The sequence below is a fragment of the Dipodomys merriami genome, unplaced genomic scaffold (assembly GCF_024711535.1).
Source record: "Dipodomys merriami isolate MVZ:Mamm:240054 unplaced genomic scaffold, mDipMer1.0.p SCAF_19, whole genome shotgun sequence".
Lineage (NCBI taxonomy): Eukaryota > Metazoa > Chordata > Mammalia > Rodentia > Heteromyidae > Dipodomys > Dipodomys merriami.
In genome coordinates, this window is record NW_027203270.1 from 26,280,269 (window position 1) to 26,305,364 (window position 25,096).

General features: G+C 51.0%; 1 protein-coding gene across 1 annotated transcript; it reads left to right on the forward strand.

The window, feature by feature from the left end:
• The first annotated feature begins 334 nt into the window (after nt 1–334).
• Kcnh4 (potassium voltage-gated channel subfamily H member 4) lies at nt 335–21,672 on the forward strand. Its single transcript, XM_070028018.1, has 16 exons — nt 335–583; nt 2,495–2,728; nt 3,072–3,218; nt 3,316–3,443; nt 4,228–4,471; nt 4,775–4,932; nt 9,486–9,693; nt 11,459–11,653; nt 11,950–12,149; nt 13,831–14,080; nt 15,143–15,387; nt 16,319–16,357; nt 16,552–16,907; nt 17,183–17,289; nt 18,767–18,843; nt 20,748–21,672. The coding sequence occupies exons 1-16, from the start codon at nt 508–510 to the stop codon at nt 21,147–21,149; spliced, it is 3,066 nt and encodes a 1,021-aa protein (XP_069884119.1). The 5' UTR covers nt 335–507; the 3' UTR covers nt 21,150–21,672.
• The last annotated feature ends 3,424 nt before the right edge of the window (nt 21,673–25,096 follow it).

A 25,096-nucleotide genomic window follows, 5' to 3' on the forward strand; every position in this document is an offset into this window, starting at 1 on the left:
ACCAGACACCAGCCCCAGCGTGGGCCGCGCGGGGGAAACCCGTGGGGTGGAGCCACAGGAGCAGCCAGGGAACCACGCGCAGGGGCGTGGCCACCCTGGACTGAGGGCGTGTCTTCCAGACAAGCCCCACCTCCCGATGGGCGTGTCTTCAAGTCTTTCCCCCAAGAGACACGCGTGGGCCGCTCCCCTGCGGGAGGGAGGAGGGCTGCGGAGAGGGGTGCGGGAGTCTCTGGCGGCCCCTCCCCGTGAGGGGCCACGTGGCGGGCGCGGGCCGAACCCTCAGGGAAGAACCTGACCCGTGGGGAGGGGGGGGGGTGACGGAGGCGGTGCCGAGTGGAGCCAAGAGCTCCGGGGTTCAGAGCCGAGAGGCAGCGCGGTGGAAGAGGGAGGGGAGGAGGCAGGCGGGCGCATGGGGCGCCCGGGCCCCGCGGGCAGCACGCCCCCTCCAGCCCGGCCCCGCTGACCGCTCCTCCGCCGCGCAGCCCCTCGAACCCGCGTCCCGGGGCCATGCCTGTCATGAAGGGGTTGCTGGCCCCGCAAAACACCTTCCTGGATACCATCGCCACCCGTTTTGACGGCACGCGTGAGTGGGGCGCAAGGCTGGAGGGGGGGGCGAGGGGTTCGAGATGGGGGTGAGCGGGGAGGGGGGGAGCGGGATGTCAAGTCTTCCGAGGGCCGGGTCGAGGTCTCCTGGATGAGGTGGGATCTGAAGAAGAGGGGTTGGAATTGCAGGTCTCCGAACTCCCGCAGCAGCAGCCGCGGTGGTGAAGAACCCCCCCCCCCCGCGCTCGCGGGCAGGGGAGGAGGGGAAAGGACCCCAACACTGGGGGGCGGGCGGGGCGGGGGGGGCGAGGGGTGTGACTCCCAGCAGAAGAGGCTCTGCTCAAGGAGGGGTCCGGGGAGCCACCCACTCCGGGGCAGAGTTGTGCTGGGGGCGTGCACGGTGTGTGGGGGTGGTTATAGGAACAAGGAGGTGGGATCAGGGGCCGGGCATTTAGGGGCAACTAGTCCCAGATGACTCCAGCTTCCTCTTCTTTTGGCGTTGGGGTGGGGGGAAGGAGTAAAACAAATAAATAAAAAGAAAAGAAAGGAAAATCGAACTTTGGCAGGAGGTAGCTTGGATAAACATCACGCGCCCCTAAATCGTGAGGTGTCACGAAGGTGCAGTTTGGAGAGAGAGGGAACTCCTTGCTCACCCACCCGAGCTCAGGTCCCGGGTTCAGCACCTTGGACAGCCTCATTACTCCTCGGCCTCTTCTCCTTCCATTCTTGCTGCCTACTCTGGAGGTTAGAGATCTTTCTCCTAACCCCCACCCCCACATCCCCACACCCCTTTGGGAATTCTGGCCGGGATCAGGAGGGTGGGGGAACCGTAGCTGAGGGCGGAAACTGAGCCGCCAGGGCCTTACCCGCCTCTCCCCTCCTCCCCACACCTCCCCTGTTTCCATAGCGCCAATCACCGAGGCAACGGCCCTGGGATGGAAGAAGTAGGCTGCGCCCAGGGCCCAGTCTCTCCCAGGTACCTCCAGTGTCCCCACCAGTCCCCCTGACCCCCTAACAGTCCTAGGATCTCATAGCTGGTTGTATCTCCATTCCCCAACTGAGACTGGATGACACCCCCACACACACACACACACTTATTGGAGATAAGGAGAGCCAGCTCAAGTTCCAGTGCTGTGCTAGGAGTTGCTAGAGCCCACCCCAACCCCTGCCCCCAATCCTTCCCCAGTTTGACACTGAACACTAGGGATAGATCCACTGAAAACAGCCAAAGGAATGCTAAAGGGTGGAATTTTTTCCTGGAAGGCAAGCATGAGGACACCCTCTCTGCATGATTTCCCCCACCCCCTCAACCCCAACCCCCTGACACTAAGGAAATTGTGACTTTGGAAAATTTCAGTAAAAGAGTATGATGTCAGCAGAATCTTTGCCCTGCTCACTATCACAAGATGACAGGATGGTGTCTATAGATATGCTTCCAAAGCTAAGCAAAGGTGGGGGGAAATCCTCTCACCTGCTCAGAGTAGCGTTTACCAAGTGCCAGGACTTGTTCTCCCCAAGTTAACTGATGCAGCTCAGCAACCCTGAGAAGAAGGCACACTGTGCATCACTTCGCAGATAAGGAAGCCAAGGCTCAGGAAAGGTTACTAACTTGGGCAAGGCCAGTGGCAGGGGAGGGTGCTGGAGTCCACGCTCTTATACTGCTCTGCCACCTCCTGCAACAGCTCATCCGTTGAAGGGAGAGGTTGGACCCTTGGCTGCTTCTCCAATCCTCCAGTAGTTTCTGCCTCTGTAGGCCAGTTTTGAGTCCTTATCCCTTTGCTTTCTCTCTGGTCTCCATTTCAGAATAGTCCTGAAGGGACTCAGGACCCACAGAGAAGCCTGGAAAGCTTCTAGCTTTACTCCTTCTGACCACAACTTGGGGGAGGGCTGCTCACTTGGAAGCTAGCCCCCCTCCCAGCTTGGAGCTGACCTTGACCTCTTCTTCCTACAGACAGCAACTTCCTACTGGCCAACGCGCAGGGTCCACGAGGTTTTCCTATCGTTTACTGCTCTGACGGCTTCTGTGAGCTCACTGGCTACGGCCGCACTGAGGTCATGCAAAAAACCTGCAGCTGCCGATTTCTCTATGGCCCAGAGACCAGTGAGCCTGCTCTGCAGCGGCTGCACAAAGCCCTGGAGGGTCACCAAGAGCACCGGGCTGAAATCTGTTTCTACCGCAAGGATGGTGAGGGACCTTGATCAGCCCCTGCAGCCTTGCTCAAACCTCAGGTCCCGGGCCTTCCCCAGAGTCTGTTGGGCATAGTAGAAGCCTGGATGTCCCCTTCCATACTGCCACATGCTGATTGTGGGACTGAATTCATCCCTGACACTCCCTGGACCTCTGTTTCTCCATCTAGAAAATGAATCAGCTGACCAAAAAAAAAGTCTCTGGTTCCTTTCAGCTGGAACCATTTGCCAAGGTCTTTTGACTATAACCAGCAACCAATGGGGACCAGGGAGAAAGTCATACAAGAAGCTGCTCACCTTCCTCCCTCTTCCTCTCTTTCTCTCTCTTTCCATACTCACAGGCTCAGCCTTTTGGTGCCTCCTGGACATGATGCCCATCAAGAATGAGATGGGGGAGGTGGTACTGTTCCTCTTTTCCTTTAAGGACATCACTCAGAGTACAAGCCCAGGACTGGGTCCCTCAGGAGTCCATGGGGACAGTAATCATGGTAAATACAAGTTGATGTCTTTGTTCCAGGTCACATGAGATTCCTCTCCCCTCCCAGGTTGTCTCCTCACGTAACTCTGTACCCTTCCTTCCAACAGAAAACTCCCTTGGCAGGAGAGGAGCCACATCAAAACTTCGCTCCACCAGGAGACAGAGTCGTACTGTTCTACACCGACTGTCTGGCCACTTTAGTCGCCGGAACCAGAGAAACATGAAGACCAATAATGTGAGTCTGACATCCTCATCTAAATGTCCCCAACCCCCAAGTTCTCCAGCCTAAAGTCCCTGCTACTATCTTCCTGTTTTACCCTCTCTGCCCCATCTCCTCTGTAGGCTTGTTCCTCCATCCACTATATATTCCTCATGCCTCCTCCATTCCTGTCTCCCTGACTGACGTTGCCCTGGTGATATCTCAGAGGTGGGATTCTAGCAGCACTTATACCACCTAGCCTTGAGTGCTAGGGTTTTATCATGAGGGTGAAATCATAAGCTATTACAGTCCTAGGAAGAAAACCCCCATTACAGACATAGTATCTTGCCTTGTATGTCATCCTGTGTGCATCCTGACAAAGCCAGAGGATGGAGTATCCAGCCCTTTGTGTAGTCTGTGAGGACCACAGCAAATAGGGAAGGTGGTTCTAGCTTTCCCATCTGCCATTAGGGCCCAGAACCCATGAGGAATTCAAGCCAGGGTATGCATCTGGTATATCATAATTTTCTTCTCAAGTAGGATGAGGGTCAATCCTTACGAATGCATGTCGCCTCCCACCCCCCCCCCAAAAAAAAAACCCAGAATTGGTTGAAAAGAGGGCCTGGGAGGAAGTTTGGCAGAAGGAAGGGAGCATTAAGTGCCAACCTCTGAACCCTTATCCCATACCTTCTATCTCCTCTCATGGCCACCCTAATAGTGGCCACCTTTCCCTTTTCCCCATCCCTTGCCTCTCTCCTTTCCCCCAGCCTCGACTCATCTTTCCCCCAAGTGTCCCCAACCACAACCACTCTCCCTTTAGAACGTGTTTGAGCCAAAACCATCAGTGCCTGAGTACAAGGTGGCCTCCGTGGGGGGGTCCCGCTGCCTCCTCCTCCACTACAGCGTCCCCAAGGCCGTCTGGGATGGCCTCATCCTCCTCGCCACCTTCTACGTTGCGGTCACTGTCCCCTACAATGTCTGCTTCTCTGGTGATGATGACACCCCCATCGCTTCTCGACACACCCTTGTCAGCGACATTGCCGTGGAGATGCTCTTCATTTTGGGTCAGACCCTCTGCCCCACTGATCCTAGAGGGTGGGCTGTTGGTGTCGGCCCCGGGGTGGGGGGGCTTACTGAAGTCAAGCCTTGCTGCATTTTGGTTATAAAGAACTTGGCCCCATTTTTTTCTGTGTTAACTCCCATGGGCTCTGTGCTGTGCCCCCTGTAGTCTGTGGCCTCTCCTTCCTCCAGACCAGCCACTGCCTAATCTTTCCCCATTCTTGCCTTGTGACTGTTCAAGTCTCATTAGCTCCCCGGCCCAAGTTCCTAGGCCAAGACTCCTCCGTAACAACTTTCTGCATCCTCAGATATCATCCTGAACTTCCGCACCACCTATGTGTCCCAATCTGGTCAAGTGGTTTCTGCCCCTCGTTCCATTGGCCTCCACTATCTGGCCACTTGGTTCTTCGTGGATCTCATTGCTGCTCTGCCCTTTGACCTGCTTTACATCTTCAACATCACTGTGGTGAGTGACTTCTATCAGGCCCTGGAACTTCTGCACAGCATCATCTCCCATTAGAGGACCAAGTCCAGTTGCAATCTTTCCCATCAACCCAGCTGCGGATCGGATACTTATCTGGCACAGTCCTGGGCTAGGTACCAGGAAGAATCTGTGCTGTTGGAGAGCTCAGCTCACTATCTTTAAAGGAAGCTGAGATAAATGAAAAGCTAACTATGGCTACCAGGGCGGTATTGGTCTGATGCCAGATGAGGGGTACTTTTCACATTTTTATTTAACAAACAACCGATGAGCATTTAGCTGTCTGCAAAGCAGTATGTAGGGCATGGTCACTGCGGGGAGGTGGGGAGGGGAGGTAAGAGACAGAGATTCGGCCTCAAAACCTCTAAATTAGTGAGGGAGGCAGGAACTCTTAACAGACACACTGAATGGAGCTGAAAATGGGACCCAGGGACTGGGCTGACCTTGAAGATGCAGGCTGGAATAGGAGTGTATGTGGGCAGGGGGGCCAGCACCTAGGAGTAGAAGCGTCTCTGTTGGGCAGAGGCTAGAGTATACTGGTGGAGGCAAGAATAGAGCGAGACCTTAAATGGTGAATAGGATTTGGCTTGCAAGAGATAAGGGCAAGCTGGGTGCTCATGGCTCACACCTGTAATCCTAGCTACTCAGGAGGTTTAGATGTGAAGATTATGGTTTGAAGACAGCCTGGGCAGGAAAGTCCCTGAGACCCATATTTTCAGCTAACTACCCAAAAGCTGGAAGTGGAGCTGTATGGCTCAAGTGGTAGAGCTTAAGAATAGCACAGACCCTGAGTTCAAGCCCCACTACTGGCATACACATGCACACACTTGCATGTGCACACACACACACACACACACACAGTAGAGTGGTATTGGAAGAAGTAGTAAGTCAAGCCTGGAACAGAGGCTATGGGTAGATTTAGAGGCAGAGGATTCTTGGGACTAACTGGAGATGCCCTGAATGTGGCACCAGTCCAGGGAGAGGCAGGACCACCCTTGTCCCGAGGCCCCCTTGGCTGCTGGGAGGGGTGGTGGGGAGCAGTTTCCCTGTGTGCTCTCTGCGCTGCACTCAGCTATAGCAGGCAACCACCTACACGCAGCCGGATTTAACTAGCCGCCAACGGGCTGTGGGCCTCTTCTCCTGGCTGTGCACACGTGTGTGCATGCTCCTACACACGTGCATGTGTGTAAGTCCTAGCTCTGGCCACTCCAAGTAGGCCTCCCTACTCCTACCTAGGTGTGCAGCTATGCCTTTGTGCCAGTGGCAAAGTCAGCCTGGCAGCTGGTCTTGAAAGAGAGGAGAAGTGCAGAGAGCTCCCTGCCTTCCTCTCAGGTAGCCCCCTCAGCTGGCAACTTTGTGAGCACTTGACAGTTCACTACTATACTTTCAGACTTCTCATCACATAGATGATGAGAAGCCCTTCAGGGAAGATCGTCCTACCCTTCTTTTTCAGAAGTTGATGAAGAGGCTCAGAGAGGTTAAGAGAGTTGCTGAAGGTACACAGTAGGCAGTGGCAGGCAGATTAGGACCAGGTCTCTAATTCCTCTTCTTCTTCTTCCTCCTCTTCCTCCTCTTCTCTCTTCTCCCTTCTCTCTTCTTCATGCTGGTACTAGGGCTTGAACTCAGGGCCTGAGCACTATCCCTATCACTCAAAGCTAGTGTTCCACCATTTGAGTCACATTGCTACTTCTGGCTCTTTGCTGGTTCATTAGAAATAAGAGTCTCACAGACTGCTTCAAATCATGATCCTCAGATCTCAGCCTCCCGAGTAAGTTAAGGAGCGTGCCACTGGCACTGGGCAGTAGTCTAGTGTGTTCTTGCAGAGGTACCACTTGCTTCCCAGGTAACTAGGGCACTCAAATGGATGGCTTAGAGGAGATGAGGAGCATTTTTTGGGGGGTTGGGGGGATGAGTAGAAAGAATAGAGAGGAGGAATGGAGCTGCAAACCAGGCCAAGAACATTATGGCCCAAGAATAAGAGGAGGGTCCTTAAAGGTGTAGGGTCGAGTCTAGATGACTCAGGGGTAGTTCCAGGGACTCAGGTTTGAAGTCAGGAATTCTGGGGGCAGGGGTAGATATAAGTCTTTGAGAGGATCTGGGAGAACCAGGTCTTCCTTTACCTCAAGTTGGAAAAGTGTGGGCCAAGACTTCAGGGAGCATCCTGGAGGCTCCTGCAGGGGGATCCGGGGGTATCAGACTCTCCAGTCCTAGTTTCTACTCAGAAAGCAAGTTTCCTCTCAGAAAACCTGCACCTTATCTCCAGGGTTGGGGGTGGAGGTGGGGGGTAATTACAATGAATTCAATCACAATGGATTGAAATGTTAATCACAGTGAAAAAAGCAGTGTTGAGAAAGGAGCTTAGCGGTAGAGTACTTGTATAGCACAAGTGTGGCCCTGGCTCCATCCCCAGCCTGACCAAAAAGAAAAAAAAAAGTCACCAGTGGCTCACACCTGTAATCCTAGCTACTCAGGAGACTGAGATCTGAGGATATCGGCTCAAAGCCAACCCAGGCAGAAAAGTTGATGAGACTCTTATCTCCAATGAATTACTCAGAAAACGCCAGAAGTGGTGCTGTGGCTCAAGTGGTAAAGAGCTATCCTGGAGGACAAAGAAGCTCAGGGACAGCACCTGGCCCAGAGTTCAAACCCCAGTACTGGCAAAATTAAAAAAACAAAAACAAAAACAAGTTGAGGTCATATCAGTGAATGTTTATAGGATTCATTGCCCCCATTATCAATGGCTAGCTCAGTCCAGGTGTCCAGCTGACCTCAGGCCCGGCTCTCCTTCCCATCTGTAGCTGATCCACATAACTTCTCTCTCTCTTTCTCTCTCTCTGTCTTCCTCTCTCTCTCTCTCTAGCTTACTCTATCTATCTCTCTATCTCTCTATCTATCATCTATTTCTTTCTCTCTTTTGTGCCAGGTACTGGGGTTTAGAAGTCCCCCCCCTCTCTCGACAGGTACTGACATTGAACACCTATTAAGGCCTCATGCTCTAGCTTGGCTTTTTAATTGCCACTCTATCACTTGAACTATACTTCCACTTCCGAATTTTTGGTAAATTTTTGATTTTTGTTAACTGGAGATAAGAGTCTTGGACTTCTCTGCCTCGGCTAGCTTGAAACCGGGATCCTCAGATCTCAGCCTCCTGAGTAGCTAAGATTACAGGTGTGAGCCACCAGTGCCCAGCTCCTAGTCCTTAAGCCTTTACCTGTCCCCATTTCACCATGCTTTTCCATGTCAGATATCACTGCTTGATGGTGTCTAGAGCTCTGGAGCGCTGAGATGGAGCTTTCAACCAATCATTCTTTCTCTGACTCTGGCCAGGACTTTCCCTGGCACTATCCTCCAGTGCTAAGGGGCAATGTAGCCCTAAATAGACTTTTGTGTCACTCAGCTCAGACTTGGGTCGCAGCCTCATTGTTTCCTTGGTCTGTGATGTTGAGCAAGTCATTAGCCTTGCTGCGCCTTATTTATCAGCAAATTCAGAATGATAAGTGGACCAAAGGCATAAAGTTGTGTTTTTTCCTTTGAACTTTAGTATCAGTGTTATACAGTGCTGGAGTTTCAACTCGAGGCCTTACTATTGCTAGGCAGGCACTCTACTACTTGAGCCACACCTAGGATTACAGAGTGCTGGTGGTGGAGTGTGAAGATCCCAGTTACCCAGGTGAAGATTGAGAAGACTGAGGTTTGAGACCAGTCCAGGCAAAAAGTTAGCCAGATCCCATCTCCAACAATAAATCTGAGTATTATGGCACACTCCTCCCTTGTAACCTCCTACAAGGGAGGCATAAAGAGGAGGTTGTGGTCCAGGCTGCTGAGGCAAAACCCGGAGATCTTATTGGAAAAATAATTAAAGCAAGCTGGGTGCCGGTGGTTCATGCCTGTAATCTTACCTAATCAGGAAGCTGAGATCTGAGGATCTGGTTCAAAGCTAGCCCGGGCAGGAAAGTCCGTGAGATTTTGATCTCCAATTTACCACTAGAAAACCAGAAGTGGCACTGTGACTCAAGTGGTAGAGCACTGGCCTTGAACTGAAGAGCTGAGGGACAGCCCCCAGGCCCAGAGTTCAAGCCCCACCACTGATAACCCCCCCACCAAAAAAAAAGAAAAAAAAAACAGCAGGGGTTGGGAAGTGGCTCAGTGGTAGAGTGCTTGCCTTGCATACATGAGGCCCTGGGTTCGATTCCTCAGCACCACATAAGCAAAAAGAAAAAAGCTGGAAGTGGCGCTGTGGCTCAAGTGGTAGAGCGCTAGCCTTGAGCTGAAGAGCTGAGGGACAGCACCCAGGCCCAGAGTTCAGGCCCCATGACCGACCAAAAAGAAAAAAGAATTAGAGGCATGACTTAAATGGTGAAGAATCTGCTTAGTGAGCTTGGAGGCCTGAGTTCAAACCCAATCAATCAACCAATGATGTACTTTCTCCCCTGGTATCAAGGTGTCTGGTGGGAAGACTTGGGAAGGGGCCAGTGATAGGTGAGGGCTCTGAGGAGGTGTGTCTGCTGACATCTCCTCCCTCCTCCATCCTTCTGCAGACTTCACTGGTGCACCTGCTAAAGACCGTGCGGCTGCTGCGGCTGCTGCGGCTGCTGCAGAAGCTGGAGCGGTACTCGCAGTGCAGCGCTGTGGTGCTCACGCTGCTCATGTCCGTCTTTGCACTCCTTGCCCACTGGATGGCCTGCATCTGGTATGTCATCGGGCGCCGGGAGATGGAGACCAATGACCCGCTGCTCTGGGACATTGGTGAGCCACCAGCCCCAGCCTTTCACTTCTACCTCTCCACCTATCCAGGACTCACTCCTCCCCCATCCCCCATTCCTCCAGGCATCTCACAAGCATGACCTGTGTATGTTGTGCCTCAGGCTTTGCTGTAGGAGGGGGGAACCTCATAGCCTAGCAGAGGATCAAAACACAGCAGTGATGGGGAAGGTGTGCTGTGGGCACAGGAAGCTGCATGTATAAAGAGTGAGAAAGAGTTTGGCCCACCCAGTCAGCCTCTGTAGATCCTCCTTATTCATATTGGATGGAGCTACTGATCAAAAGCAGCTTCAGGTCCTCAGTGTCTCCTTAGAAGGCAGATCAGATACTGGGGACAATTGTTCTTGACCCCAGAACCTGGCCCATCACCTCTCAGATCTGGCATCTTCTCCTAATGTTCTCTGGCCCCTTCCAAGTCCCCCCTACCTCCCTCTCACCCCAGTTCCAGCTATGAGCTCCATTGATCTCCTTGTTTCCTTCTCATCCTTACTCCTGCTTAACTTCTCATCGTAGCCTTCATTCTTGCCCCCCCCCCCCAAGAGTCAACACTGACCTGCCACACCCTTGCCTGGACACTTCCAGTGGCTCTGCCCTGCCCTCAAAATTATTACCACTTGTACCTTCTCTATGCCAAGACCCAACCCCCTTTTCTCCAAGTTGCTTTGGCTGAGTTATATGCAGAACCCCGGATGTACCTCTTTCTCACTGTGGAATCCTTCTTGGTATCCTCCCTTATGTCTTTCCTTTATTCTCTCTCTCTCTTTTTTTTTTTTTTTTGGTGCTGGCACTGAGGCATGAATCTAGGGTCTGAGCTCTGTCTCTTAGCTTATTTACTCAAAGCTGGTGCTCTGCCACTTGAGCCACAGCTCCACTTCTGGCTTTTTTGCTGGCTGATTAGAGATAGGAATCCCATGGACTTTGCTGCCCAGGTTGGCTTGGAACCATGGTTCTCAGATCTGAACCTCCTGAGTAGCTAAGGTTACAGGCATCAGCCACATGTGCCAAGCTACTCTCCCCTATCTTCTTTTTTCTTTTCGGTGGTCGTGGGGCCTGAACTCTGGGTCTGGGGGCTTTCCTGAGCTCTTCAGCTCAAGGCGAGCGCTCTACCACTTGAGCCACAGCACCACTTCCGGCTTTTTCTGCTTATGTGGCACCGAGGAATCGAACCCAAGGTCTCATGCATGCAAGGCAAGCACTCTACCATGGAGCCACCTTCCCAGCCCCTCCCCTATTTTCTTCACTTAGGTTAAAAAAACAAACAAACAAACAAAACCCTTGCAGATTCAACTAAAATACTCTGTCCTAAAGGAACTCTCCAGAACCTCTCCCCCACCCCCAATGTCAACTGCATGGTTTTGCCTAACCTATTATGATTTTCATACTTGAGTAACTCCCCTCCCATCTATAATCATTTATTTAATTACTCTTTCCTTAGGGCATTGAAAATTTTTCCCCACGCAGGGAGAGCATGTGGCTGGATCAGATGCCAGCCCCCTCCCTGCGTGCAGGAGTTGAAGGGGATCTCTGTAGAGTCAGCCGTGTGAGGGGGTAGCCTTGAACAGCAATGGTTACCAGTGGACGGAGGCCAGGCCCAGGCGGGGGCTGTGCTGTCCATTTCCTGGGCCAGCCCTGGCAAGCCATTCCCTCCCCTTTGTGAATACTCTCCCAAGGTCAAGGCACCAGCAGCTCAGGGAAACTCTGTTCTCCATGGCTGGTGTAGCTCGGGCTCCCTCTACCCTCACCCCCTCAGGCTGGCTGCACGAGCTGGGCAAGCGGCTGGAAGTGCCCTATGTCAACGGCTCTGCGGGCGGCCCGTCCAGGCGCAGCGCCTACATCGCTGCGCTCTACTTCACGCTCAGCAGCCTCACCAGCGTGGGCTTCGGCAACGTGTGCGCCAACACGGATGCGGAAAAGATCTTTTCCATCTGCACCATGCTCATAGGCGGTGAGGCCAGGCCTGCCACACCCGAGGGGGAAAAGGGACCCCCGAGTGGATGACCGTGTGTGTGTGTGTGCGCGTGCGCGTGCGTGCATGGAGCAGCACGGGCCTGCCCCTCTGGGAATCACCCCCTATTTCCTGTCCCCAATGCTCCCAATGCGGCACGCAAGGGTCTGCGGACTCACTCTTCCCTAGCACCACCCACCCACCCACATCCATCCAGGGCTGAGTGGGTGCAGGGCAGGGGGAGGTGACAGAGGGGGTGGCCATCCCTGACACGCTGCCCACTGCCACTGCTGCAGCGCTGATGCACGCCGTGGTGTTTGGGAACGTGACGGCCATCATCCAGCGCATGTACTCCCGCCGCTCGCTCTACCACAGCCGCATGAAGGACCTCAAGGACTTCATCCGCGTGCACCGCCTGCCCCGGCCGCTCAAACAGCGCATGCTCGAGTACTTCCAGACCACGTGGGCCGTTAACAGCGGCATCGATGCCAACGAGGTAACGAGCAGGGCCTGGCTGGCTCGCCCAAGCTAGACACGTGGTAGCACAGCAGGGGAGGCTTGCGCACTGCCTCTCTGGGTTTGGGATGAGGGATCAGGAGGCCCGGGGAGGAGAGGTTCTACTGTTGACAAAGCACGAACCCACCCAAATCCAAATCCTGTTTTCTTTGTACTGCTGGTGGCTCACCCATGTAATCCCAACTACTTAGAAGGCTGAGATTTAAGGATCGTGATTCGAAGCCAGCCCAGGCAGGAAAGTCTGTGAGACTCTTCTCTCTGAGTAACCACCGGAAAGCTGAAAGTGGAGTTGTGGCTCAAGTGGTAGAACACCAACCTTGAGCAAAAAAGCTAAGGGAACAGTGCTCAGGTTCTGAATTCAAGTCCTGGTAGTGGCATGTGAGTACATGCACGTGTGTGTGCACACAAAGACACAGAACATGGAAGCTGAAAGTGTGAATGTAGCAAAGGTCTGGACTTGCCCTCTCTGGGGCTCTGTTTCTCTGTCAAATTGATCTTCACAGTGCCTCTCCTCCCAAACCCTTTCCAACCTAATGCTATCTCCATTCTGTCACCATGGCCAGAGCACCTGCTTCTGTGGGAGGCCAAGTTTCTGTGGGAGACAGAGAGCTTGGAGATAGTTACAGTTAGCCCCTGCCCTGAGAGAGACTCCAGAATGGTGAGAGGGAGACAGAATTGCACAGTAAATAGGACTATGGTAGAGGGATGTGGGTGCAGCAGGGCCCTCATTGTAGCAAAGTAGCATCATGTTGGGATTCTGGGCTTAGGGCCAGAGCTGAGTGTTAAGGATTGGACCATGAGGAGGGTGTGGTGCATGTGGGAGACTCCAGTGGAGGTTGCACAGCAAAGTCATCGGAAATAGAAATCTAGTCCCAGCATTGCGGCTGAGGACTCACTGGCAGTGGGGAAATCAGGGACTGGTTGCTACAATGGAAGAGAGAATGGAAAATGAGAAGTAAGCTCCATAATGTATGAAAACATGAACACTTTGACCTCAGGAGGTCATTGGTTATATTCAAGAACTACCATAATCCTACATTTACAATGGACATGTAGAAGCCCAGAGAGAGGAATTGGAGTTTTCAAAGCCCACAGGAATTTAGGAGCTTTTTTTCTTTCTTTCTTTCTTTTTTTTTTTGCCTGTCCTACAGCTTCAACTCAGGGACTGGGCGCTGTTGCTGAGCTTCTTTTTATTCATGGCTAGCACTCTACCACTTGAATCACAAATGCACTTCTGGCTTTTTTGGTGGTTTATTGGAGATAAGAGTCTCACAGACTTTCCTTCCTGGGGCTGGTTTCAAACCCCGATCCTCAGATCTTAGCCTTCTGAGTAGCCAGGATTACAAATGTGAGCCACCAGTGGCCCAGCTCAGGGATAGCTCTTGACTGTATGAGGGTGTGTGGCCAGAACATGTTATGAGTGACTAGTATTTGTTGCCAGGTGCAGTGGACAAATGGGAGACCTAGACTCTGTCCAGAATTTAGTGTGGGGGGTCAACTCAGGAAGCAAAATTGAGGTTTAGACCCACAAAAGTCTTGATGAAGGTCTGGAATAGGTGGCTTCAAAGCAAAGGTCAAGTGGGTGCCTTTGCCTTGCCTTAGAGATAGTTTAAGTAAGAGTTGCAGGGGGATGGCTGGAATGACCTATGCCCCTTATGCAGTTACTGCGTGACTTCCCAGACGAGCTGAGAGCCGACATTGCTATGCACCTGAATCGTGAGATCCTGCAGCTGCCACTGTTTGGAGCAGCAAGCAGGGGCTGCCTGCGGGCCCTCTCCCTACACATCAAGACCTCCTTTTGCGCTCCTGGCGAGTATCTGTTGCGACGTGGGGATGCACTGCAGGCGCACTACTACGTCTGCTCCGGCTCACTTGAGGTGCTCCGAGACAACATGGTGCTGGCTATCCTGGGTGAGAACCCCAACACTGCCACTACTCAAAGCCTTGGGACTAGCCTTGGGTCCAGGAATGGGACATTCCCTGTGGATCCTAAGGGATAGTCCCTTTACCGTTCACCCCTTTGTGCATTCTCTGTGACTCATTCATCCCTAACCCCTTTGGCCATCCCTCAATCCAACAGTTCTTTACTAATGACTGGCCCTTGAATTAACTGATCCTCTCCATTTCATCCTCTCTCAACTTCATTGACCCTTTCCCAAAAGCCCAAACCCCTTGGAGCTTTACCCTTTAACTTGCCCCTGTGGTGGGCCTGCCTGACTTTCGTCTTTTCTTCCTTCCTTCCTTTGTTTATTTTTGCAGCTTTAGGGATTGAACCTAGGGCTTCACGTATGCTAGACAAGCACTGTAATACTTGACACACACACACACACACACACACACACACACACACACACACACACACACACACACACACACACACACACATACATTTTGTGCCAATATTGAGGCTTGAATTCAAAGCCTGGGCACTGTCAGTTAGCTTTTTCACTCAAGGCTAGTTCTCTACCACTTGAGCCACACCTCTGTTTCTGGCTTTTTTGTGGTCAATTGAAGATAAGTTTCACAGGCTTTCCTGCCCAGGCTGACTTTGAACCACAAACCTTAGATCCTAGCCTCCTAAATAGCTAGGATTACAGGCAGGAGCCACTAGTGTTCAGTTTATATTTGTTTTTGAGATAAAATTTCACTCCAGATTCTCTTATCTTTACTTCCTAAAGTAGCTGGGATTACTGGCAAGCAGAAAGTGCCCAGCTTCCTCTGGCCATTTTTTACTGATTATCCAATTGATTGATCAATCATTCATCCAGTTCTACTAACAACTCCCCTCCATTGATTGTCTCGCAGGTATAGCATCTATTCTCCACTTGCCTTGTTCAAATTCCTCAATTCTCTTATCAACTCCTTGATCCACATCCGCCATCCTTCAAACACATGGACTATTCACCGAATCCATAGACTGACATTCTATTGGTTCCTGTGTCTCAGCTCACAGTCCTTATCCTTTGCCCACAGGGAAGGGAGACCTGATTGGGGCAGACATCCCTGAGCCAGGCCAGGAACCTGGGTCAGTCTCAGGTCCCAGCTGTGTGCTGAAGACCAGCGCAGACGTGAAAGCACTGACCTACTGTGGCCTTCAACAGCTGAGCAGCAGAGGGCTGGCTGAGGTCCTTCGGTTGTATCCTGAGTACGGGGCTGCTTTCCGGGCTGGCCTGCCCAGGGACCTCACCTTCAACCTGCGCCAGGGCTCTGATGCCAATGTATGTAGACTTCCTATGGTCTTCACTGTCTGCCTCCCAGGCCCCTTGGTTCAAAGCTGATCTTCCCAAGCCCTAGAGAGCTTTCTTTATATCCATTCACTTGAAAACACTAGCTGTAACCCCAGGTACCCTTTTCCATTCCTCCTTATTGTTTGACATCTTCCAGTACCACTGCCCAGTAGCCTTACCTGGCCCCTAGATCACCTCTCAGCATCTTCTACTGTGCTGCCCATAATTCCTTCTTTCCTCCCTCCCTCCCTCCCTTCCTCTCTCTTTCTTTCTTTCTTTCTTTCTTCCTTTCTTCCTTTCTTTCTGTGCTGGTCTTGGGGCTTGAACTCAGGGCCTGGACACTGTTCCTGAGCTCTTTTGTTCAAGGCCAGCACTATACCATTTTGAGTCACAAGGCCACTTCCAGTTTTTGAGTGGTTAATTAGAGACAAGAGTCTAACAAACTTTTCTGCCTGGGCTTGTTTTGAATAGCAATCCTCAGATCTCAGCTTTCTGAGTAGCTAGGATTACAGGTGTAAGCCACCAGTGCCTGGCATTGTCCATGTGTTTTGTTGAGTATCTCTAGCCCTACTCTAGACTCCTACAGAGGATCCTCAGTTTGGGAGCAGCACCTCTCTGCTGCTATTCCTTCAGGTGTCTCTCTGGACCAGTATTACCTCCAGAGCTGCTGCTTCTCCACTGGTGTTCCCATGTTTCCTGGCTCACTTTGTTTTTAGACTGGGCCAGGTCTGTACTTTACACAGTAGGCCTTTCTTTTGGTACTTTTGAGTCTTGTTTTGTCATTTAGAATGACAAAACTGCTCTATTCCATAAAAAAGTCCCATGTTCTCAATCCCTTACCACTGCTGGCTTGGACTAGGAGGGGCTGTGCCAGGGGAGTTGAGCAGAGTAAATCAGCTTCCACCTTCCTCCATCCCTTTAGGGCCTCAGCCGCTTCTCAAGATCCCCTCGGCTTTCTCAGGTAACGCCCCCTTCTTGGGTGAGGGTAAGGTTGTTCTGGAGAGAGTTTGGGAGTGAGGGGTCTTTCCTTGGCTTTTCTACTCCAGGAAGAAGGGATAGGGGATGGGAATGAGTGTGTGGTGGTCAAAGCTGTGGACCTGGGAAGGGTTCTGTCGTCCAGTGCCCTGTAACATCAGCTGCTCCCTCTGCCCACAGCCGCGCTCAGACAGTCTTGGCTCATCCTCAGACAAGACTCTGCCATCCATCACAGAAGCCGAGAGTGGCACCGAGCCTGAGGGTAGTTCCAGGCCCCGCAGGCCCCTCCTGCTACCCAATCTCAGCCCAGCGCGGCCTCGAGGCTCCCTGGTCAGCCTTTTAGGCCAGGAGCTTCCCCCATTCTCGGCCCTTGTCTCTTCTCCTTCTTTGTCCCCCTCCCCTTCCCCCACCCCTGCTGCTGCCCGGGGTCAGAGCTCCGCCACTCACAGGCTCCCCAGGAGCTCTGCTGCCTGGAAGCCTCCCCAGCTTCTCATTCCCCCACTGGGAACCGTTGGACCTCCGGATCTCAGTCCCCGGTGAGATGCCATCCTCCTCTGCCTTCCCCATATCACCACTGGCTTCCAGAACTTTCTTTGGGCTCTGTCCCCAGTGTTCCAACTAGGGCTCTTCCTGTCTCTGTCCCATTTGCCTACCTTTCCTTTCTACTGACAGCTTGCAACCCCATCCTGCTTTGACCTCTGCTGTTCCTCAGTTCCCTGGCTTGGCTGCTCCCATTTACCTCTGTCTGCTGTGATCTGGCATTTCCCATATGCTCTCCCCATGGTGCTAATGAGCACTGCCCCATCCCCAGGATAGTGGATGGCATCGAGGATTCGGGTAGCACAGCCGAGGCTCCTACGTTCAGATTCAGCAGGAGACCAGAGCCTCCACAGCCTCGATCACAGCCCCCCCTGAGAGGTAAAGGCTCACCCATCCATCCACTTGCCACCCATCCATCCAGCCATTATCCATCACCCATCTGTCATCCAACCATCCGTCCATCCATCCATCCATCCATCCATCCATCCATCCATCCATCCATCTGTCCATTTATCCATCCTACATGCAGTAGAAGCCTCCCCTGTGCTAAGTGCAGTGCTAGGAAACACATCACATGATAAACCAGACCTGGGCCATGTTCTTAAATCTTTCAGCTCATTCTGCTTCCACAGCCCAGCTTGTAATCCTAGCTACTCAGGAGGCTGAGATCTGAGGATCACAGTTTGAAGCTAGCTCAGGTATGAGAGTCCTATTTCCAATGAAGCAGCAAAATCTAGAAGCAGTGGTATGACTCAAGTGGTAGAACACTAGCAGTGAGTGAAAAAGCCAAGTGAGAATATGAGGTTCTGAGTTCAAGTTCCAGCACCCATAAAACCAAAACCAAAGAAAATACCAAAAAAGTAGGAATTCTCTTTCCAGTGGGGAAAGCATCTGTATACACTGATAAACAATTCTAGAGCCATGTGCTAAATATCACTACTGAGCCAAGAACAGAACTGGTGGTAGGAGCAGAGACAAATTGCAACAAATTGCTTCTTTCTTTGTTTCTTCTCTTTTCTTTCTTTCTTTTTCTGTTCTTTTCTTTTTTTTTGTGGTTGTTGGTTGTGGGGCTTGAACTCTAGGCCTGGGCACTGTCCCTCAGCTGTTCAGCTCAAGGCTAGTGATCTACCATTTGAGCCACAACATTACTTCTGGTTTTCTGATGGTTAATTGGAGGTAGAGTCTCACAGATTTTCCTACCCAGCCTGGCTTTGAACCATGATGCTCAGATCTCAGCCTCCTGAGTATCTAAGATTACAGGCGTGAGCCATTAGCACCCAGCAAGTAGCCTTTGGTCAGTGGAGCAGGATAACTGTTGAAAGACATAAAGGTATTCAGAGCTGAAGGATACTGTGTTCACAGGCCAAAGAGAAGCTCTGTGACTAGAGCTAGGGGTGGATCGCTGGGTATAGAGGAGATGAATCTAGAGGTGTATAAAATCCCCCCAAAAAAACAGCCTAAAAAGTTTGCATTTTCCAGCCTGGTGCCAGTGGCTTATGCTTGTAATCCTAGCTACTGAGGAGGCTGAGATCTGAGGATCACAGTTCAAAGCCAGCCCAGGCAGACTCTGATCTCCAATTAACCACTAGAAAACCAGAAGTGGCACTGTGGCTCAAGTGTTAGCATGCTCGCCTTGAGCTGAAGAGCACAAAGATAGCACCCAAGCCTAGAGTTCAAGCCCCATGACCAACAACAACAACAACAAAAGTTTGCATTTTCCATCTCCTTGATCCCACAGCTTTCTCTCTCTTGCTCTCTGACTGCCTACCAACCGGGGAGACCAGCTTGAGCTATAGTCTCAGGTATTCATGCTCCATGAACTCACCAGCATCGCCTCATTCCCTTTTGCTTGCAGGCACCAGACGCAGCCAGGAACTGGCCACCGAGGCCGCTGAGGAAGTAAAGGAAAAGGTCTGCAGGTTGAACCAGGAGGTGAGCTGGGAATGATTTCTACCCTCCATCTCTGGAGAATATTGTCTTTGCATGCTGCAAGAGCATGTTGGGTTCTAAAGCCAGAATTCTGAGCTCAAATAGCCACACTAGCTAATGACCTTGAGCAAATCCTACAACCATCCCGAACTTTACTTTTTTTCCTTGCCTGAAATGATAGGCCTTTCCCAGAGTATAGAGTATAGAGGTATCTGATCCCAGCGCTTGGCATTTCCCAAGTACTTAGTTCCAGTCAGTTTGCCCTTCCTGCTTCCTTCTTTCCAAACCAGCCCAGGATTTGTAGCTTGAAAAATGGACCCCTATCTCAACAACCCCATCCTCCCATACATGCAATAGGAAATAGGATTCTCTTAGCCTAGGACCATCCCACCAAAGCTGCTGCTCATTTCCCCTTCCCCAGCCCTGGGAAAAGTGTGTGTGTGTGTGTGTGTGTGTGTGTGTGTGTGTGTGTGTGTTGAGGCCATAGGACCAGGTGTGTGTGTGTGTGTGTGTGTGTGTGTGTGTGTGTGTGTGTGTGTGTGTGTGTGTGTGTGTGTTGAGGCCATAGGACCAGGAGGCTAAGTTTTACACCTGGGGAACCTGAGACCAGATGTCCAAACATTAGCTAGAAAGAGCCCAGATCCTATATGCTAAGGCATTGTCCCTATCTCTGCCCCCAAGAGAATTCAACACTATCAACACTCAGGGACCAGATCAGCCCCTGGGAGTCTCCTTCCCTTAGTTCTGATAAACAGCCCACACCACATAGTGGTGGTAACTGGCCAAGGCAGGGTATGGGATGAGGGCGGGGCCTGCCCCTGTTCAAGGTTAAAGGCAAAACTTGCCTTAGGTAGCTTTCAGTTCTAGTCCAGTGGTTCTCTCAACTTGTAATCGTTTCAAAAACCACCTGTTCATTTGCAGATTTGGAAGCCTTGCTCAATTAGCAGTGACTTTGGTAGGGACCTAGATGCTTGCATTTTGACAGTTTCTCAATCATTTCTTGTAGAAAGGAGCCTGGTGTTGGTGGCTCACACCTGTAATCCTAGCTCCTCCTAGCTAGCCAGAAGACTAAGATCTGAGGATCAAAGTTTGAGATTTTTTTGTGTGACGATACTGTACAGAGAGGTTACAATTACATAGGCAAGGTAATGAGTATATTTCTTTTTTTTTTTTTTTTTGGGTCCGGTCGTGGAGCCTGAACTCTCACACAGCGCCACTTCCGGCTTTTTTCTTATGTGGTGCTGAGGAATCAAACCCAGGGCCTTGAGCATGCAAGGCAAGCGCTCTACCACTGAGCCACCTTCCCAGCCCCTATGAGTATATTTCTTATCAAACATTGTTGCCTCCTTTGTTTCCCCTTACCATCCCTGCCTTCCCATCTCCCCCACCCTGAGATTCTTATCTCCAATTAGCCACCTGACAACTGGAAGTGGTGCTGTGGCTCCAAGTGATAAAGTGCTAGCCTTGAGCAAAAAAGCTCAGAGACAGTGCCCAGACCTTGAGTTCAAGCCCCATAACTGACCAAAAACAAAAACAAAATTTTCTTTTTGCCAGACCTGGGGCTTGAACTCAGGGCCTGGGCACTGTCCTTGAGCTTCTTTTGCTCACAGCTAATGCTCTACCACTTGAGCCACAGCACCACTTCTGGCTTTTTCTGTTTATGTGGTACTGAGGAATGGAGCCCTGGGCTTCGTGCATGCTAGGCACGAAAAAATCCTAGCCCTCAAATTCTCTTTTGAAAGGGACTGGGACATTTCTCTCTAGACAGTGCCCCTGCCCTGCCTTCTTTCCAGGTAATCATCAGTATGTAGTAGTTGAAGAGTTTTATAAACTGTCGAGTGGGGGGGGGAGGTAATACCAGGTTATTGTTGTGGTACTCATGATGTAATTTAATGTATTTTTAACAGATCTCCCGTCTCAACCAAGAAGTGTCTCAGCTGAGCCAAGAGTTACGGCATGTGATGGGTCTCCTGCAGTCCAGGCTGTGTTCTCCAGGCCCAAGCCACCCAACAGTCTTAGCTTGGCCCTCTGGCCCTCCTTGCCCCCAACAGGGGCCACAGTTCACCTCTGCTTGTGTGTCCAGACCTCCACCTGGCCCCCAGGATACTACACTTGCGGAAGTCCACTGCTCAGCCAGTGTGGGGACAGTGGAGATGGGGGCTACCCCTCTGGACCTGAGATCTTCCATGCTTTCCCCCTATCCCTCAGAGCCTGACCCTCTTGGACCTTCCCCAGTACCAGAGGCTTCTCCTCCAACCCCAAGTCTCACAAGACACAGCTTCCAATCTAAGTCAGACATGTTTCACTGACCCTGGCTCTGGGCCCAGGCCTATCTGGGGTGGGCATTGCTGCCTACCATTCAGGGAGGAGCTGGGCCCCTTGGCCTCCTGCCTTGAGGTCAGCAGCCACCAGCTGGTCTGGTCGGTTCTATATTCTCTGGACATTTTAATGAAGAGTGGCCACCTCTGACCCTGTTCCATTTTCCAAACTTCTCATCCTCCTCCTCTGTGAAGGGAGCCACCTGAAGCCATGGAATTCAGCAGGCGTGAGATGGATCGCAGTGCCCATTGGGCTGGGCAGATGAGATGTCCTTCTTTCTCCCCAGGACTTGGAGACAGGTAGAGATTGGGAAGCAGAGAAGATGGAAAATGGCCCTAGATCCAGGCTGAGAAATGAAGGGTGAGGCAAGATCAGGCAAGATCAGGGTCTTAGTGTCGACAGTAAGAGGGGTAGGCTGCAAGATTTCCTTCTGGCCATAGCTTAGCAACATTGTGAGGTCTGTTGTTTCAGCTCCTGGGTCCTCTGCTGAAGACACTGAGAGCAATGGCACACTGTGAGGGAGAGATCTCAGGTTCTGATTGGTATTCAGCAACCACAGATATCTTAGGTTTCCTATCATCAGCCTAGGCTGGAAGAGCTCACTTCAACCTGCAACATACACAGGACATAAACCAAGAGCCCCAGACATGTATTCCTTGGCTCTCAGAGCATCATTTTCAAAACATGAGTTAGGTGCCAACATTAAGACGGTTCACATAAAAATCTAGTATCTTGCCTGGGTACAAGTGGTTCACATTTGTAATCCTAGCTACTCAGGAGGCTGAGATCTGAAGATTGTGGTTGGAAGCCAGTGGAGGCAGGAAAGTCCATGAGACTCTTTTTAAAAAAAAAAAAAAGTTGGAAGTTGACTGTGGTTCAAGTGGTAGAGCACCAGCTTTGAGCAAAAAAGCTCAGGGACAGTGCCCAGAGCCTGAATTCAAGTCCCAGGGCTGGCACACGCACGTGTGCGTGTGCACACACACACACACACACACACACCAAACAAACAAACAACCCTCCAGTATCCCAACTTCTCTTAAAAAAAAAAAAAAAAAAGGTCAGGTGCTGGTGGCTTACACCTGTAATCTTAGCTACTCAGGAAGCTGAGATTTGAGGATCATGGTTCAAAGCCAACCCAGCAGGAAAATCCATGAGACTCCTTTCTCCAACTAATTACCAGAAACCCAGAAGTAGCACTATGGCTGAAAGTGGTAGGGGGCTACATTGAGCAAAAAAGTTCAGGGACAGCACCCAGGCTGTGAGTTCAAACCCTGTGACTGACAAAAAAAAAAAAAGTCTGGCCACCACCCTGTGCCAACAAGTATAGGTACTGGGTACCCATTGTCCTTTTGATGTGATCTACAGTCCTAGGACTTGAACTCAGGGCCTCATGCTTTCACTTGGCTCTCTTGCCCAAGGCTGGTGCTCTACTACTTGAGCAACATCTCTAGACCAGCATTTTGTTGGTTATTTAAAGATGGAGTCTCTCAGATTTCTGCTGAGGGTAGCTTCAAACCATAGTTCTCTAGGTCTTAGCCTCCTAAGTAGCTAGAATTACAGGTGTGAGCAACATGCCCCTAGCTATAGTCCAATTTTAGATCATCTCTTGATTCCCAATGAGCCTGTCTCATTTGAATCCTTTGTCTAGTCCCTGGATCTGAGTTTGCAATCCCTGTCTCAGAAAAGGCACCCTAGTCCTGGGTATAGTGGGTGTTATGGGGGCCAAATAATCTGTTTTCCCCATGGGCTTAGGTCTGTTCAATGTTTCTGTCTGTCTCTCCACAGAATGTTACTCAAGGTGGTCTCTTCTGCTGCTAGCGACTCAAAAAACTCCCAGTATCACTCCTCGTCTTTCTCCCGCCCCCAGACCTCAGCCAAGCCTGTCTTCCTCCAGTCTAACATCTCACTCAGGGCCTGGATTTTGTGAAAACCCACCCTGGACTCCATCTTTCCTTTTCTACCTAACACCCTGAGCTCATGTTTGGATAGAAAATAAACTCATATTTTTGTAGTTGTTGGCTCTAGCTGTTTCTGGGGGTTGGACTGAGAGTCCCAGGGCTTTGCAGGAGTCAATCTAGCAGTCACTCTCCACCATACCCCAGGGCCCTGTTACTGTCTCTAGGAAGAGCAAAGGCGCCAACCAATTCACTTGGCACCATATTCACGCCACCAGGGGCCCCTGGGATTGAAGGAGAAACGTTAATAAGTCCCTGAGGTCCTGTTAAACCCTCTCTCCTCCCCACCACCCAGTTATAGCCACAAATACACATGCAATATGTAGAAGAGACAGTCCTGGGTCAATCCTATCTCTAGTCTTGGAAGGTGGGCCCAGGGGACATCCTACTCCTCTTGAATAACCAGCTGTTGTTGCAGGGCTAGGTATAATAATAGTAGGGGAAGAGCGTCTCACAAGAATCAACTTAGTAGTTGGGTGCTAGTGCCTCACACCTATAATCCTAGCTACTCAGGAGGCTGAGATCTGAGAATCATGATTCGAAGCCAGTAGGAATGTCCAGGAGAGTCTTATCTCTGATTAACCACCAAAAAGCTAGGAGTGGAGCTGTGGCTCAAGTGGTAGAGTGCCAGCCTTGAATGAAGAAACTATGGAACAGTGCCCAGGCTCTGAGTTCGAGCCCCAGTAGTGCTGAGGAACCTACTAGGAAGCTGGGTGCACTCTTGCAATGTTTTTTTTTTTTTTTTTTTGATTGTAGGGCTTGAACTCAGGGTTTGGGCGCTGTCCCTCAGCTCTTCAGCTCAAGGTGAGCGCTCTACGGCTTGAGCCACAGCATCACTTCCTCTTGCAAAGTTTTTAATCGCTATTACTCAGGAGGTGAAGATAAGAAGGATCTCCATTCCAGGTATCCTTGGGCAAAAGCTTGAGACCCTATCTGAAAAATAAAAAAGCAAAAGGAGCCAGGTGCTGGTAGCTCATGCCTGTAATCCTAGCTACTCAGGAGGCTAAGATCTAAGGATCATGGTTCTAAGCCAGCCCACGCAGGAAAGACTATTCTCTTCAATAAAGTTCTAAAAAGTTGGAAGTAGAGCTATGGCTCAAGTGGTAGAGCACTATCCTTGAGCAAAAAAAGCTCAAGAACCGCACCCAGGCCTTGAATTCAAGTCCCAGGACTGGCACAAATAAATAAAAGGACTAACCAAGGTGTGGTTCAAATGGTAGATGCTTAGCAATGGCTTTGAGTTCAATCCCCAGTGCTATACTTAATCCATTCGCCCTACCCTTCTCCCTCAACTTTCTTGTTTCTGAATGACTGCTGGGGGTGAGAGGTGGGGTGGGGTTAGAGATGTTATAAGAAATAGGAGGGGCTGGGAAGGTGGCTCAGTGGTAGAGCACTTGCTTTGCATGCATGAGGCCCTGGGCTCGATTCCTCAGCACCACATAAACAAAAAAAAGAAAAAAGCCAGAAGTGATGCTGTGGCTCAAGTGGTAGAGTGCTAGCCTTGAGCTCAAGAGTTGAGGGATAGTGCCCAGGCCCAGAGTTCAGGCCCCACGACCAGATCCCCCCCCCCCAAAAAAAAAGAAAAAAGAAATAGGAATTTGATGACCAGATGAAATCAGATGTGGGCACCACTTTGTGGAAGGCCTTCCAGACAGGTGGAATCTCCAGCTCAGACTTTAGGTATAGCTGATGTTTGCTGGTATTACTAGGCCCAGCTATTACCCACAGCTGTTTCTGGGGTGGGCTTTGATTTTATTGGTTTAGGGAGTAAGATGCAGAAGCAGAGGAGGTGCTGGCCTGTGTTGGGAGGTTGGGGGATGGGGGCAGAAGCAGAAGTGGTTCTGATCCTGTATTAAGGGGAATCAGAAGAAACACACCTGATTCATATAGGGTGGAAGGATTCATATATTGATGGACGGAGAGAAGACCCAGTTCTGTTTATGGGGTCTTGGTGTATTTAGGAGTTGAGCCAAAGTAGGGAG

What these genes read in the sequence shown, in the direction of transcription:
- Kcnh4 (XM_070028018.1), top strand. Translation starts at nt 508, where the DNA reads ATGCCTGTCATGAAGGGGTTGCTGGCCCCGCAAAACACCTTCCTGGAT. An exon ending in CACCCGTTTTGACGGCACGC is followed by an intron (nt 584 to 2,494) that starts GTGAGTGGGGCG and finishes TTCTTCCTACAG; the next exon opens with ACAGCAACTTCCTACTGGCC. An exon ending in CCATGGGGACAGTAATCATG is followed by an intron (nt 3,219 to 3,315) that starts GTAAATACAAGT and finishes TCCTTCCAACAG; the next exon opens with AAAACTCCCTTGGCAGGAGA.